At 49.5% G+C, this 17,343-nt stretch overlaps 1 protein-coding gene across 1 annotated transcript in view; it reads left to right on the plus strand.

Annotated features, from left to right (window-relative positions):
* The first annotated feature begins 8,138 nt into the window (after window positions 1-8,138).
* ALMS1 (ALMS1 centrosome and basal body associated protein) overlaps window positions 8,139-17,343 on the plus strand; it is a 38,314-nt gene continuing 29,109 nt past the window's right edge. Inside the window, 4 exon segments of the mRNA XM_087723867.1 lie at window positions 8,139-8,409; window positions 10,049-10,235; window positions 13,652-13,772; window positions 14,988-17,208. Of these exon segments, the coding sequence (XP_087579993.1) occupies window positions 8,401-8,409; window positions 10,049-10,235; window positions 13,652-13,772; window positions 14,988-17,208 (2,538 nt within the window). The 5' untranslated portion in view covers window positions 8,139-8,400.

A 17,343-nucleotide genomic window follows, 5' to 3' on the forward strand; every position in this document is an offset into this window, starting at 1 on the left:
ATAGATAGATAGATAGATAGATAGATAGATAGATAGATAGATAGATGATAGATAGATAGATACATACATACATACATAGATACATAAATAGATAGATAGATAGATAGATAGATAGATAGATAGATAGATAGATGATAGATAGATAGATGCTTTTAACTTATGTTCGGCGGTTCAAATCCCTAAGCGCCGCGTAACGGAGTGAGCTCCCGTGACTTGTCTCAGCTTCTGCCAACCTAGCAGTTCGAAAGCATGTAAAAAATGCAAGTAGAAAAATAGGCACCACCTTGGGTGGGAAGGGAACAGCGTTCCGTGCGCCTTTGGCATTGAGTCATGCCGTCCACATGACCACGGAGACGTCTTTGGACAGCACTGGCTCTTCGGCTTTGAAACGGGGATGAGCAACGCCCCCTAGAGTCGGGAACGAGGGGAACCTTTACCTTTACATATATATGTAAATGTACGTATGTATTTGTGTGTGTGTCTATATATACATGTGTGTGTATGTGCATATATACTTTATACTATATGCGTTATTTAATAAATAAGTTTATTTATTTAAACTTAATTTGTATATTAGCGATTGCATGATCTCTCTATCTTGTATGTGTGTGTGTGTTTTTCTATATATTTATGTATGTATGTATGTATGTATGTATGTATGTATGTATGTATGTATGTATCACATGACCTGGGTAGAAATTATATATAAATATTTATATATATATTATATATTATGTGTGTGTGTATAATTTCTACCCAGGTCATCATGCTATCCCTGATATATACAAATGTGAGCTTAAATAAAGCATGTGTGTTCACTAATGCTTTATTTAAACTCACATTTGTATATCAGGGATCGCATGATCTCTGTAGATCCCATATGCTGTGTAAAACAAATAAGGGGAAATAAGGAAGGGAGAAAACTGAATGGAACCTCCAAAGCTAGGCGCAGTCATTCCTAACCCGCGGAGGGAGGGGGAGGGAGAGGAGGGAAGAGCGGCTTTCATCCGGGTCTTTTTTCCCTTTCAACCCTTCCGCCTCTCTCCTTCCCTCCCTCCGCGGGGGAATGAGCCGAAGCGGGCGGGAAGTGAGAAGCGCCGCCTCCTCACGCAGGGAAAAACCTCCCACCTCCGACGCGCCCAATCAAAACCGGAGGCGGGCCACCCCTTTGCCTTTTGAGCCGATTGGTCCCCCCCGCAGGAAGCCGCGTTGATTTTGGGCTCCTCCCCCCCCGTCACCAACGGTCGGGAAGGCGCGAGCGCCGCGGGGAGGGAGGAGCCGCGCGGAGCCCCGCCTCCTCTCCTTAGAGCGAGTCCCTAACAACCAGGCAGCGGGGCGCATGCGCACATGGAGTCCCCTCCGGACGCTGAGTGAGGGTCGCGTGGGGCTCGGGGCTCCTTCGTCTCGCCGCCCCCCGGTCGTCTTTTCTCCCCCCTCCCCCGGCACCCCGAAACCATGGAAGCGCCTCCTCAGGGGAACAGCCAGGTGCCTGTGAGTAGGAGGGGAGCTGCTCGGGGGGGTCTGAGGGGTCAGGGGGGGTCTTTGGTCTCCAGCCCCCTCCCCACATTTCTCCTCTTGACCTGGGGACCCCATTCAAGCCCTTCTTCCCCCACTCTCCAAGGACAGTTTGGCATTGAAAAAGTTTAAATCCCCCCCATTTGACTCCCCCCTCCCTTTTCCATGGAAGAAAAACTCCCCCCCGCCCCAATTACAGGGAGTCCTCGACTTACGACCGTAAGGCAGCCCAGAATGTATGTTGCTAAGTGAGACATTGCTTAAGGGGCTTTTCTTGGCCAGGTTTGACAGCTTTGGACGGTGTTTTTTTTTTTGCAACTGTTGTTAAGCGAATCCCCGCGGTTGTTAAATGAGGAATGTTGTTGCTAAGCGAATCACCAGATTTGCATGCATGACTCGTAGTTATGACGCTCACGGTGCCCTGGGGGGGTCATGTCGATCCCCTTTGACGACCTTCTGGGACAATAATGGGGATAGCCAGATTCGCTTAATAACGGGGTTGGCAAACTTGTAGGTGCTGCAGTGACTTAACTGGGGCAACAAAAGGTCGTAAAGCGGAGCAAAACTCCCTCCCAACAGACAGTCTGGGCTTAATTGTGGTCGGAAGTCGAGAACCTACCTGTACATTTACTGAATTAGTGAACGTCCCTTCGGGTCAAGCCGAGAGGCTTAACTAAGCTTGGAAATACCCAGGTAGCCTTCGATTTACGGCCACAATCGAGCCCAGAATTTCTGTTGCTAAGTGAAACGTTGGTGAAGCCAGCCACATGACCACGGAGACGTCTTCAGACAGCGCTGGCTCTTTGGCTTTGCAACGGAGATGAGCAGCGCCCCCTAGAGTCGGGAACGGCTGGCACAGATGTGCGAGGGGAACCTTTGCCTTTTTCTCATGCTTGGGGTGTCAGTTATTACCTTCGGATGTCGATAATCACAACAGCTTTTGATTGATTGATTGATTAAGCATGAATATATGTCCGTGTTTCTCAACCGTGGTGCCTTGAAGGCCTGTGGACTTCAACTCCCAGAATCCCCCAGCACAGCTCTGCTGTGCTGGGGGATTCTGGGAGTTGAAGTCCACAGGCCTTCAAGTCTCCACGGTTGAGAAACACAAATATATGTTGATTACACACAGCCGATCTTCAAGTGTAAAAAAATAAACAATTACCGCCGTGATGCCAAACCTGTGGCACGCCTCCCTAACAGTTGTAAGTCGAGGACTGGCTATCCAAGCTAATAAATATTTAACCTTGATCCCTTGCCAAACCGCAAGCCAAGCTTGTGCGGGACCTCACAGGGACTAGGCACTTGTATTAGTGTGCCATGTTCCACCAAGAGCTTTCCTTTCAACCCATCCGCAGAAGTGGGGGAAGCTGGCCCTTTAATGGCTTGTGGGCTTCAACTCCCGGAATTCCTGAGCCAGTCCTAAGTCACTTTTTCCAGTGCCGTTGCAACTTTGGGTGGTCGCTAAACAAACTGTCATAAATCAAGGACTACCCTTGTAGTCTTTTTTTTTTAATGCTTCATATGTTCATTTAACCTGAAACCGGATGAAATCCACATTGCCTACAGATTCGATGCAGGAGTTTGCAAACTTTCTTTTCCCCGTCTGTGTGTGTGTGTGTGTGTGAGAGAGAGAGAGAGAGGGAGGGAAAGAGAGAGAGAGAGAGGGAGGGAGGGAGGGAGGTGTGCGTGCATATCATCCCTAACAAAAGGTGACACTTGGTGTGTTCAGTTGAGCGTGAGCATTTCCTACCTGTGCGCGGAGGGAGTATAACGTGATGTGATAATTTCTGAAAGGTGCTGAAGATGAAGTGGGGCTAAAATCTCCAAAACGGTCCTCGTCTTTATGACAAGCAGCCACAGACCAAGCGAAAGGGGCCTCTGCAGCTCTCTGGCCTTGCCAGGTTCCACGTGTCCATACTTCACACGTGTTTCTAGGGGGGGGGGGACGTCGTAGTAGGCGCCAAGATAACTTCCCATGTGCGGCCTGGCTTGGAACTGCGGAACCGTTTTAGACAGGAAATAGATAATGTTGTCATCCCTCCCCTTCTGTTGAGAAAGGGCTGGTCAATTTGGACCTAGATGGCCTCTTTGACCTCCTCTTCCAAACCAGTGGTCCTCTCTGTCCAAAATGTGGACTTTGTCGTCTTCAAAAGAGCAGCCTTTGGAGGGAGGGAAGCAAGGAGGGAAGGAAGGAGAGAAGGAGAGAAGAAAGGAGGGAAGGAAGGAGGGGGAGAAGGAGGGAAGGAAGGAGGGAATGAAGGAGAGAAGAAAGGGGGGAAGGAAGGAGGGAAGGAAGGAGGAAAGGAAGGAGAGAAGAAAGGAGGGAAGGAAGGAGGGAGAGAAGGAGAGAAGAAAGGGAAGGAGGGAATGAAGGAGAGAAGAAAGGGGGGAAGGAAGGAGGAAAGGAAGGAGGAAAGGAAGGAGAGAAGGAGAGAAGAAAGGAGGGAAGGAAGGAGGGGGAGAAGGAGAGAAGAAAGGGAAGGAAGGAGGGAATGAAAGAGAGAAGAAAGGGGGGAAGGAAGGAGGGAAGGGAGGAGGAAAGGAAGGAGAGAAGGAGAGAAGAAAGGAGGGAAGGAGAGAAGAAAGGAGGGAGGGAAGGGGAAGGAGGGAGGGAAGGAAGGAGGGAAGGAAGGAAGAAGAAGTAGGATTGTTGTAAAATAAGATGGATTTATGGGATGGTAAGAAAGCAATTTCAATTATATTGTCAACTGTAGGGGAGAAAAATTGTTACAAATACATATTAATAACAGTTATGAGATCATGTAATTGTGAATGTATATATGAGAAATAATTTTTTTTTTTAAAAAAGAGCAGCCTTTGTCTTTCCGATACAGATGGACGGCTGACTCTTCTCCTGTGCTGGGCCACGCGACTGTGAAATGGATCTTTTGTTTTCCCAATGTACCGCACTGAACTGCGTATATCACGTTGTTCCCTTCCTGCCTCCACCGATCCCGTGTCAGAACGAAATACGGGGAGTCCTCGACTTGCGGCCCTCATCGCCAAACTCGATCACTGGTCGTACGTTGAGGGCTGCCTGCATGTCCTTTTCGACACGGGGTCAGTCGAGGCAGGAAGGAGATTCCTTGTAAGTTGCGATGGTCTTAAAACGGCTCGTCCCATGACCAGAGCCAGTGGTAGGGCTTCGTTGTTGTTGTGGCAGTCATTAAGCAAACGCAGAGGTCATTAAGAGAGTTCCGCAGTCGTGGTTTGCAATGGGGTGTTTTTTTTCCCCCCAGGGTTTACACCGTCACTTGCGAACATGTGGCTGTGGGTTGCTGCGAACGGATATAATTGCAGGCGCTTTGCTGAATGCCCGAAATGTGGTTGTATGATTGTAGGGTGGCATTGTCAGAACTTAAAAATAGGATCATCAGCGAGAGCTAGTTTGGTCTAGTGGTTAAGATACCGGGCTAGAAACTGGGTGTTGATATATTCTAGTTCTGCCTTAGGCATGAAAGCCAACTAGGTGACTTTGAGCCTATCACCAGGAGATGGTGAGTTCTAGTCCCCCCCTTAGGCATGAAAGCCAACTAGATGGCTTTGGGCCCATCACCAGGAGACAGTGAATTCTAGTCCCCCCCTTAGGCATGAAAGCCGACTAGGTGACTTTGGGCCCATCACCAGGAGACAGTGAGTTCTAGTCCTGCCTTAGTCATGAGAGCTGGCTGGGTGATGTTGGGCCCATCACCAGGAGACAGTGAGTTCTAGTCCCCCCCTTAGGCATGAAAGCCAACTGGGTGACTTTGGGCCCATCACCAGGAGACAGTGAGTTCTAGTCCCCCCCTTAGGCATGAAAGCCAACTGGGTGACTTTGGGCCCATCACCAGGAGACAGTGAGTTCTAGTCCCGCCTTAGGCATGAAAGCCAACTGGGTGACTTTGGGCCCATCACCAGGAGACAGTGAGTTCTAGTCCCGCCTTAGGCATGAAAGCCAACTGGGTGACTTTGGGCCCATCACCAGGAGACGGTGAGTTCTAGTCCCGCCTTAGGCATGAAAGCCAACTAGGTGACTTTGGGCCCATCACCAGGAGACAGTGAGTCCTAGTCCTGCCTTAAGCAGGAAGGAAGGCTGGGTGACTTTGATCCAGTCACCAGGAGATGGTGAGTTATAGTCCCTCCTTATGCATAAGAGCCGACTGAGTGACTGGGCCAATCATCAGGTGTTGGTGTGTACTAGTCCCGCCTTAGGCATGAAAGCTGGTTGAATGACCTTTGGGCCAATCACCAGGAGAAAATGAATTCTAGTTCCACCTTAGGCACGAAAGCCAGCTGGGTAACCTTGGGCCAGTCCCCCCCCCCTCTCTCAGCCTACCCCACCTCACAGGGTTGTTGTTGTTGTTGAAATGGGAGAAGGAAGGTGCACTGGATACGTTTGCTACCTTGAGTTACTGTAATTGTAAAATATAACGTAAGTGGGATGCAAATAAATAAGTACCTTTTGGGGAGGGAGTATGTGTTTGTTGTAACTTTGATCTCTAAGTGATCTGTCGTAAAGCGAGGACTGCCCGTATTGAATTGTCACATGAAGATACAAAAGCAAGAGAGGATTAAAAAGACTGAGATGAAAGGAGCGTTCCCTGTTTTAAAGATCGGTCCGATGTTGACCGAATTCTGCTTCCGAATCCTTTTCTCCTTCCTCTTCCCACAATCCCCATTTCTTCTCTTGTTTTTCATCCTCTACCTTGTCACCCGAGTGGAATTCGCACAACCCCTTTGCAAGGACCAAAGGACGACTTATTGATTTCGCTCCTGGTAGTTTTGCTCCGTGCCACAACTGAAGTCTCTGGGGGTTTCTGGGCCTGGAGGCAGCTGCTAGCTGGAGAGAAGAAATGGGCTTTATTTTGATCTTGGTCTCTTTCCCGAAAATCAGTTTATTTGAAAGTATATTGTAGAAGTGGCGAGAGACTGCAGCCCATTGTTTTAAAACCAGAAATATTTCTCTTGGGCATCGTACCTGAAACCTTACAGTAAAGAGAACACATATTTAATTATTCACATATTAACCACGGCTAGAATTGAATATGCACAACATTTGAAAAGTGCAGAGATTCCTATTGATGAAAAGGTGATTAGGAAAATATTAGAAATGTGCAGAAATGAACAGATTAACGCCAGCAATGAAGGAGAAAGAACAAGCTGAATATTATATGATATGGGGATTATTTTATCAATGGTTAGAGAAGTTGGAAATAAAAGGAGTTTAAAGAAGAGTAGAAAATACATTAAGATAGAGATGTAAAAAATATGATAATTGTTGATATGATGATGAGGATTATTATCCTTAATGTTATTACATTTTTATTAGAAGAATACATTAAGCGGGAAAAACGAACAGGTTCACTATATTCAACTGTTTAAAACACTGTGATTCTAAGATTGGAGAATTAATATCAATGGGAATGATGTTGTAAATTTTGATGAGAGATTTGTACCCACACTGTTTACGGAAAGATAAAATGTTCATATTTAAAAAAATAAAATAAAAACTTTTTAGGAAATAGAAATGTAGCGAGAGTGGAGGAGTAGGGAGCTCCCTAACCCAGAATTTATAAAGTATTCCTCTTTCGTAGATATATATCTTACTTCGCTTGGAACCTTAACCCGGCCATGTGCATAAAAATAATAGCTTGAAATACACATGCACGCTACCATGTGCACATATACGGAGCATTTTGTGTCACTGTTCAGAAATAGAACATGTTGCACATTTTGTCACTAACATGTGCCAGGATGCTGCCTACTGAAATCCATTTTCTGTCTGTCAGGTGTCCATGGTCTCCTCATATACATTGGAATTTCACCCAGGGCCATTTCTCTCCCCCACAGACTACAGAAAAAGGTCCATTTGTGCATCTTCCGGCACAACTACAGTATCCTATATATGCATACTTAAAAATAGGGAATTGAATTCTTTATTGTATGGACAGAACTCTGGATTCAATTGGGGTTATAAATTGAGGATCGCTTGATCTTAAAAATATGCCTTCAAATATCCTGGGACGGATTGAAGCTTGATATACACGGGGTTCATTTTGTGAGTGGTGCGGTGGCCGAGAGGCAGAGCTCTCGCCTCACAATCAGGGGGCCGTGAGTTCAATCCTAGGTAGAGGCAGATATTTCTCTCTCTTTGGGCACAATGAGAATATATCTGGTCTCTTCTTATTTTTTTTATTTTTTTTTATTTTCCATTTTCATTTCGTACAGTCACATATATACTGTGCATAACCGGGGCCATATAACAATAAACAATAAACACAGCCATTCCTCTTGTCAACAATACCCCCCAAAATAGAAACCCAATGTACCTCTTCGATCCTCCATACACCCTTTCTTTCGCCCCCCTCCAACTTTCCATCTTCCCTCCTTCATTCCCCTCTACCCTACTTCCCCTCCCCCTCTACCACTCCTCTCTCCCAGTACACTCCCTCCCTTCCTTCTCACCCTCCCTCCCATCCTCTCTCCCACCCTCTCTACCCCTCTTTCTTCTATCCCTCTACTCCTCCCTTCGGTGTATTTCTACAATCTATTAATATATTCAGCTTGTCCTATTTTTACAGTGAAATTAAAGAGCAAATGAGAATATATCTGCTGAACAGAACTCCGTACCGGCAACAGGGCAGGGCATCCGGCCAGTAAAAAATCTCCACTAGCTCCATTAAGTTGGCCAGACTGCACACCGCAAGGGTTTATGGGGTCGTTAAATGATGACGATGATACGCCGGATTCCTTTTAAGACGGTTTTGTGTGTTTCAGCCGATCGTAACGACGCCACTGCACCCCAGATTGAAAGAGGAGCTCCTGAGCCAAAGTAGCAGCGGGACCCAAATCTCAAACGCCAGCGTTGTGTCCTTGGGAGAAGCCATCAGGCAGAGGTCTCTCATGACTCAGGTAGGTGTGAGACGCTCAACGCCTTCATTCCCTGGCATACGGTTGGAATGCGGGGAGTCTTCGACTTACGACATCGTCTCTTCAAAGTTACAACAGCCCTGAAAGATGCGACTTACGAGCGTATTTCATCGTCGTGACACCTTTGCAGCAACCCCCGTGGTCACATGATCCAAATTCAGCTGCAACGTCAACGCAAAAGCCCGATTTGCTTAACAGCCAGGATGCCAACTTATCAACTGCAAGTCGTAAAGTCGTAAAATGGGGCAAGACTCACTTAACCCTTAACCACAGATGTACTATTTCAACTACGTTACCCTGTTTCCCCCCCAAATAAGACCTCCCCGGATAATAAGCCCAATCGGGCTTTGGAGCGCATGCGCTTAAATAAGCCTTCCCCTGAAAATAAGCCCTCCCTGAAAATATTGCAACACAGCAGCAGCCACGGGGTGACCACGCTCCCCTCCTCCTCCTGCACCTCAAAAATAATGAGACCTCCCCGAAAATAAGGCCAAGCGCTTATTTCGGGGATCAAATATATACATGCATACTGTACTATCTGTACACCCATCCATCTATCATCTATATATGTTTGTCTGTCCCTCCCTCCCCCCCTCTCTCTCTTTCTCTCTCTCCATCTGTCTGTCTATCTCCAGCTATCCCTCCTCCATCATCTATACATATATACATACATACACCAATACATCCATCCATCCATCCATCCTCTATACATACATACGTACATACCTATCTGTCCATCTATCATCTATACATGGCTGTCTGTCCCTCCCTCCCTCTCTCTCTTTCTCTTTATCTCCATCTGTCTTTCTGTCTATCTCCATCTATACATACATACATACATACATACATACATACATACATACATACACCAATACATAGCAATAGCAGTTAGACTTATATACCGCTTCATAGGGCTTCCAGCCCTCTCTAAGCAGTTTACAGAGTCAGCATATCGCCCCCCCAACAACAATCCGGGTCCTCATTTCACCCACCGCGGAAGGATGGAGTCAACCTTGAGCCGGTGAGATTTGAACAGCCGAACTGCAGAACAGATAGATAGATAGATAGATAGATAGATAGATAGATAGATAGATAGATAGATAGATAGATAGATAGATAGATAGATAGACAGACAGACAGACAGACAGACAGACAGACAGACAGACAGACATGGATGAATGATATATAGATAGATGGATGATAGATAGATAGATAGACAGACAGACAGACAGACAGACAGACAGACAGACAGACAGATAGCAATAGCAATAGCAATAGCAGTTAGACTTATATACCGCTTCATAGGCCTTTCAGCCCTCTCTAAGCGGTTTACAGAGTCAGCATATCGCCCCCACAGTCTGGGTCCTCATTTCACCCACCTCAGAAGGATGGAAGGCTGAGTCAACCTTGAGCCGGTGAGATTTGAACAGCCAAACTGCAGCTAACAGTCAGCTGAAGTGGCCTCTGGCAGTACTGCACTCTAACCACTGCGCCACCTCGGCTCAATACATCCATCCATCCATCATCTATACATATGTATGTACGTACATACATACATGCATACATACATACCTATCAATCTATCCATCCAATCTATCATTGTTTTCTCCTCTTCCTTCAGAACCCGGAAGCCTGGTATCGTCCTTGTGCCGAAACCGATGTCAGCAATCTCGTGGCTTGGAGGCTGGGCCAAACCCCGGGGGGCTGCAACACAACAGAATTCCCGACTATGGAGGAAGGCCTGCTCACTCCCACCATCAATTTTGGAAGGCCTCAAGCGTCTGGAATGACCCACTCCCACATCTTGGGTGAGTTTTGCCCTCCTCTTTTTTTTTTTTTTTTTTTAAAAATAGCATTAACAGAAGTTGGTTTGTAAAGTTTGGAAAGAAACCATTAGAGCAGGGTTTCTCAATCTTGACAACTTTAAAACTTCTGGACTTCAACCCCCAGAATTCTTCAGCCCGACATGTTGGCTGTGGAATTCTGGGAGTTGTAGTCCACCTGTCTTAAAACATGCTGCCTGGGGGGTTCTGGGAGTTGAAGTCCACCTGTCTTAAAGCATGCTGGCTGGGGGATTCTGGGAGTTGGAGTCCATGAATCTTAATGCATGTCAGCTATGGAATTCTGGGAGTTGGAGTCCATGCATATTAATGCATGTCGGCTGTGGAATTCTGGGAGTTGAAATCCAAAAGTCTTAATGCATGTCGGCTGTGGAATTCTGGAAGTTGAAGTCCAAAAGTCTTAACGCATGTCGGCTGTGGAATTCTGGGAGTTGAAGTCCACCTGTCTTAAAGCATGCTGGCTGGGGGATTCTGGGAGTTGGAGTCCATGCATCTTAATGCATGTCGGCTGTGGAATTCTGGGAGTTGAAGTCCACCTGTCTTAAAGCATGCTGGCTGGGGGATTCTGGGAGTTGGAGTCCATGCATCTTAATGCATGTCGGCTGTGGAATTCTGGGAGTTGGAGTCCATCCATCCATCTTCAAGGAGCAACATCAGGTTGGAGGCTATTCCGTATCCGCGGTATTTCTCCCTTCAGGAACAATCTTCTGCCGGGCAATTGGGAAGCCCCCGTGGTAGCTTTCATGCCTGCCTCCTCTGAAATGCAGGGAAGCCAATCTGCGTTTCCTTCCTTGCCCTCCAGTTGACTTCAGCCTTCAGTCAAAAGGCTTCATTCTTCCAAGCCAAAACAACAACAAAAAATATAATTTGCTGGCACCCCTTCCGCCATCGGTTTCTTTCGCCACTCTCTTGGTGCGCCGGTGAGATGTGCCAGCAAATTAGAGATGGGGTTGTCATGGGAAACTGAGCAAGGGGAGATCGGCTGTCAAAGAAATATAAATATAAGCACTGAAATCTTCCAGAAGCGCCTCCTCAGCTGGAAAGGTGAAATGATGTCATGTTGACAAGGTGCCAGCGGGCATTTTCCCAGCAGCTGTGACTCCGGTGGCATGCTGCCATAGCAGCAAGATAGAGGGGCACTTAGAGGAATATATATATCAGTGTTTCTCAACCTTGGTGACTTGAAGTCATGTGAACTTCAACTCCCAGAATCCCCCAGCCAGCATAGCTCCCTCCCTCCCCCTCTCCTCTCTTTCTCTCTCCTCTCCTCTCTCTCTCTCCTCTCTCTTCCCTCCCTCCCTCTCTCTCCTCTCTCTCTCCTCTCCTCCCTCCCTCTCTCTCCTCTCTCCTCTCTCTCTCCTCTCCCCTCCCTCCCTCCCTTCTTCTCTCTCTCTCCCTCCCTTTCTCTCTCTCTCCTCTCCTCCCTCTCTCCTCTCTCTCCTCCCTCCCCCCTCTCCTCTCTCCCTCTCTCCTCTCTCTTCCCTCCCTCTCTCTTTCTCTCCTCTCTCCTCCCTCCCTCTTCTCCCTCCCTCTCCCCCCTCTCTCTTCTCTCCCTCCTCCCTCCCTCTCTCTCCTCTCCTCTCTCCCTCTCTCCTCTCTCTTCCCTCCCTCTCTCTCTTTCTCTCCTCTCTCCTCTCTCTCTCTTCTCTCCCTCCTCCCTCCCTCTCTCTCCTCTCTCTCTCCTCCCTCCCTCCCTCTCTCTCCTCTCTCTCCTCTCTTCTCTCTCCTCTCTTCTCCCTCCCTCCCTCTCTCTCTCTCCTCTCCCCTCCCTTTCTCTCTCTCTCTTCTCTCTCCTCTCCTCCCTCCCTCTCTCTCCTCTCTCCTCTCTCTCTCCTCTCCCCTCCCTCCCTCCCTTCTTCTCTCTCTCTCCCTCCCTTTCTCTCTCTCTCCTCTCCTCCCTCTCTCCTCTCTCTCCTCCCTCCCCCCTCTCCTCTCTCCCTCTCTCCTCTCTCTTCCCTCCCTCTCTCTTTCTCTCCTCTCTCCTCCCTCCCTCTTCTCCCTCCCTCTCCCCCCTCTCTCTTCTCTCCCTCCTCCCTCCCTCTCTCTCCTCTCCTCTCTCCCTCTCTCTCCCTCTCTCTCTTTCTCTCCTCTCTCCTCCCTCTCTCTTCTCTCCCTCCTCCCTCCCTCTCTCTCCTCTCTCTCTCTCCTTCCTCCCTCCCTCTCTCTCCTCTCTTCTCTCTCCTCTCTTCTCCCTCCCTCTCTCTCTTTCCTCTCCCCTCCCTTTCTCTCTCTCTCTTCTCTCTCCTCCCTCCATCCCTCTCTCTCTGTCTCTCTCTGTCTCTCTCTCATGTGTGTGTGTGTGTGTTAAAGACATCAGGAGGGCCAGGCTTTTAAAAAGCCAATTGGAGAACGCCCCCTCCCTTCCCCCTAAAAAGATTTCTGCACCGATGAGAGATGGGATAAGTAGTCGGTGTCGCCTACACCGGCAGTTCTGCCTAGTAACCAAAGGATTAGCGTTTCCCCAGGAAAGGAAGGCAGGCAGACATAAGCCACCTACATGCTCTCCCCACATATATGACGGGCAGCTTTTCCCAACGGAGGAAGTTGGGCATATATGAAGCCCCCGCCTTTGGCTTGTCTTCAAATACAGAGCCTCCCCACCCCCCAGCTAATGATGCTTCATTGGCCGCTAAAACGAGACGGGACATTTCCAGATTCCTCTGGGAATTGACCAAGAGGAAATTGACCCATGCCTGCAATCTGTTTTTTTTTATTTCTCCCTCTATCAGTCAGCAAACCAAAATGATTATTTCCAGATTGCGGAGTCCATCTACAAAAGGCTCTCAACTTATAACGGTTCGTTTAGTGCAGTGTTTCTCAACCTTGGCCACTTGAAGATGTCCGGACTTCAACTCCCAGAATTCCCCAGCCAGCGAATGCTGGCTGGGGAATTCTGGGAGTTGAAGTCCGGACATCTTCAAGTGGCCAAGGTTGAGAAACACTGGTTTAGTGACTGTTTGGAGCAACGACATCGCCGAAAAAAGCACCCCCCTCCCCCATGATCATTGCAGCATCCCCTGGAGTCATGTGGTGAAAATTCAGACCCTTGGCCACTGGCTCCTCTTTATGACGGTTGCAGTGTCCCCTTTTTGCGACCTTCTGACAAGCAAAGTCACCCGGGAAGACGGGATTCCCTTAACAACTGTGTTACCAACTTAAATCACCACCGCAGGGATTCATTGACCACTTGTGTGGCGAGAAAGGACGTCAAATGGGGCAAGATTCCCTTGACGGTCTCATTTAACGGAATGCGTCGGGAAGTTATTCAGTTGTCCCTTCCAACGGCCACTAAATCGACGGTTGTTAGCCGTGTAAGTTGTGTTGATTGGCAAACTGGCCCCTTTCCTTTTGCTTTCATTGTGGGGTGTTGTTGTTTTTTACAGAGATGGCGGATAGCCAGCTGTCCCCCAACCTCCCACTGCTGACGACGAACGCAACCCAGGGCCAGACGTTCTTCAACGAGACCGTCGGTCAGCAGACAGGCCTGGATTTTGCTCCCTTGAGGTAAGGCTAAACTCCGCATCTTTTTTTCCCCGTAAGGCACCGGTTGTTCTGGTTCGGTTTAATCGTGGCGACGTTAAAATCCTTTCCAGATCATGTACAACACAAACACACACAGACACACACACAGACACACTGTAACATTTGACTTGCCGGCAGAAGAGAAGATTTATAGCTCGGTGTTAAACTGTGGGGTCCTTGGTGCTCTCTGAGCTGGGTGGCTTTCTTGAGGACGTTTCGTGACCCAACTTGGTAACATCATCAGTGTTAGAAGGGGGTAGGGTTTGCTCTCTGTTTCTATGCAGGGGTCACCCGTCAGTGTTGGCAGAACCACCAAGGAACTATTGAGAATACTCTCAAGAATATTGACTGGGCAATATATAAATAGAGAGGAAAGCCCCTCTTCCTTTTAGCACTGATGATGTTACCTGCTTTGGTGATGAAATGTCTGCAAGGAAACCACCAAGCTCAGAGACCACCAAGAACCTCACATTGCTCCTCCTCCTCCTCCTCCTCCACTACCACCTCCTCCTCAAGCCCACTCCCTCCTACCACTGATGATGTTACCTAGTGGGTTCATAAAATGTCTGCAAGAAAACCACCAAGCTCAGAGACCACCAAGAACCTCACCCTCCTCCTCCTCCTCCTCCTCCTCCTCCTCTTCCTCCTCCTCCACTACCACCACCTCCTCAACACCACTCCCTCCTACCACTGATGATATTACCCAGTGGGTTCATAAAATGTCTGCAAGAAAACCACCAAGCTCAGAGAGCCCCGAGGACTCCTAAGTCTTCCTCCTCTCCCCACCCCCTCCATTTCTAGCACTGATGGTGTTACCTAATTGGGTCACAAAACGCCTGCAAGAAAGCCACCAAGCTCAGGGACCACCAAGGACCCCACAGTTGTCGTCCTCCTTCTTTCTCCTTCTCTTCCTTCTCCTGTTTCCCTCCTCCTCTCCTCCTCCTTTCCCTCCTTCCCCTCCAATCCCACAAGCCCCTTATGGCACTGACGATGTTATCTAGTTGGGTCACGAAACGCCTGCAAGAAAACCCCCAAGCTGGGACCACCAAGGACCCCTCCACCTAAACCTTATAGTCTGTGTGTGTGTGTGCGTGTTTGTGTGTGTGTGTGTGTGTGTGTATCCGTGTGTGTCCAGAAACGATTTCCATTGACGTGTTGGATTGTTAATACAGGATCTTTCTCCTCCATCCATTCCAGAGCAACTCCAGATGTTTCATCCGCCGTCGCCGAGAGATCCACGGCACGTTTGCACATCAGCGAAGCTGTGCAACTGGCAGCCCGGGAGGTTGACCCAGAGGCCTCCCGGGAGGCCTCTCTCTCCCAGCATCCCCTGCCTTTCAACCTCACGGCTCCAAACAACGCCAGCCTGGGCAGCTACTTATCGCAGCACTCACTGAATTTCCCCGAACACAACCCTGCGGAGCAGAAGCATTGGCCTGCTTACCTCAGTGCCAAACCCCCAGGCCCCAAGGGGGAGAATTCACAGGTGCCATGTTCACCGATGTGGCCCAACCAACCCCTGGCCACACACCGCCTTCCGAACGAAAACTGGAGAGCCGCACCCAGCCAAGAGGTGTTCCGTTTGGACCACAGCCTGCCGGCTCCTCTCCTCCTCGACTTGCGGGAGGATGAGATGGGCTTTCCCAAGCACGATGGCTTCCTGACTTCCGGAGACTCGCCGTGTAAAAGTGGCTTGGGAAAGGATCCGGGAGGAAACGTAATTAACCAGCTAACGGTGAACGTGGACCTGTCGGAAAGAGCCCCCAAACTGATGCTGGAACTGCGCCAGTCGAAAGGCCAAACCACCCCTCCACCGGAGTCACCCCGGCCACTTTCGGATACGGCAGGAAAGACCTGGAGACGGGCTAGCGATCCGGAAACGTTCGCGGCAAACCTTTCTCCAACCTTGATGTCCCCCAGGGCTCCTAGGCTTGGTTCGGTGGATTCTTGCGTGATCCCCGAGAGATCTCTGACCACGAATCGTCCGCATGCGGGCGAGAAATTTCAAAGCAGGGCCGAAGAAGATCAACGAAAATTGACGCGAGCTCCGGTTGATAGTAAACCTCGCGCTTCGCCGGCGTTCCAGCCGATCCCGGTGGCCGCAGACATCAGCGATTGGACGGACGCCTCAAAATCCAACCTGACCAGCGTGAGAAAAAATGAACTAACGCTCTCCGGGAGAGTAGAGAGAGAGCCCAGAAATAATGAGATCTCTCCTTTCGACGAGGCCTCCTTCTTTGTGCACCTGGCTCACCCGATTCATCATTCCACGCCCGGTTTTTGCACAACCAGAGCCTTGAACCGCGAAGGGCCCGGCGCGGCGTTGCCATCCCGATCAGGATTTCAACATCCTCTTTCTTGCTTGCACGAAGAAATGTCAAAGACCCTGCACACCAATGCGCGCGATTCTTCAGCGACGGAGCCTCTTCAAAAGCCCTGCCCCTTTCCCGCGAAAGAGAGTTTTGCGTCGCACGGCACCCCGGCCGTTCCAAACGACAAGGGTGACGGTTTTTCCGCTCTTCAACCTCTGAATGGCCGGTTTCAGTCCATGCCTTCTCTGAATTTCGAGGAGAAGGTCAGAGCGTGGCACCTGAGCTATTCGGTTGAGAAGCTGCCTGAAGTGTCCGGTTTGGGGACCCCCGTGCCTGGTCCAGGTGGCGTATCCCCCAGGCGGAAGGACTACGATGCGATCGCCGATTCCTTGACCCGCATCCTGCTCAAGCAGCAGAGTCTAGCTGACCCCAAGGCTGCCCCTTTCTATGGGCCGAGCTCCATGACCGATCTTCACAGCTCCCAGAAGGAGCCTCCTCCGCGGGCATTGCCCTTTACCCGCTCGCAGTCGGAAACCTCGGTGAGCGCCCTCAGCCGAGAGATTTCGAGGACAGACGTAGGGAACGAAAACAGAGCTGACGACGCTCTTCGGCAAGCCGACGTCCACCCGGACGCTTCCGCGGCCTCTCGGATCCAACCAACCATGCCGGTTGAGGAAGACACGCTTGGCCGTAGTTACAGAGCCGTGCCCGTCTTCGCTACGGTCTCCAACGACGAGGAAAGTGTTAGTACGGGGAGACCTTCGGAGACCTTCACCGAGGTCAGGAGGATGGCCGAGCTCCTACGAGGGGAAACCAGCTCGTGCGATGGGAGAAAGGAGGACTTGCGGGAGGCCGAAGAGAAGGCGAGGGAACCGTCGGGCTGCGGGTTTCAGGCCGGTGAAATGAGGATGGAATACTTGAGAGATCTTTCCCCGGATGATTTAAACCAAGAGACCGATTCCGGAACGGACAGCTGTACGGATTTCAGGCTGTGTTCCAGAGTGTTGTCCGGGACTCCTCCGGCTTTGAACAAGCTGCAGAGCAGTTTGGAAGACGAACTGCAAACTTCCCATCACAGCGAGCTCAATATTGACGAGAGAATACCGGTAAGGACCATCATGGCCTTCCTTTTATTCTTCTTCTGTTCTTCAAGGGCTACGGCGGGACTAGAACTCACCGTCTCCTGGTGATTGGCCCAAAGTCACTCAGCTGGCCTTTATGCGTCAGGCAGGACTAGAACT

Source organism: Thamnophis sirtalis, unplaced genomic scaffold (assembly GCF_051295495.1).
Source record: "Thamnophis sirtalis isolate CommonGarterSnake01/CBP01778 unplaced genomic scaffold, rThaSir2_p1.2 scaffold_10, whole genome shotgun sequence".
In the NCBI taxonomy this organism is placed as follows: domain Eukaryota; kingdom Metazoa; phylum Chordata; class Lepidosauria; order Squamata; family Natricidae; genus Thamnophis; species Thamnophis sirtalis.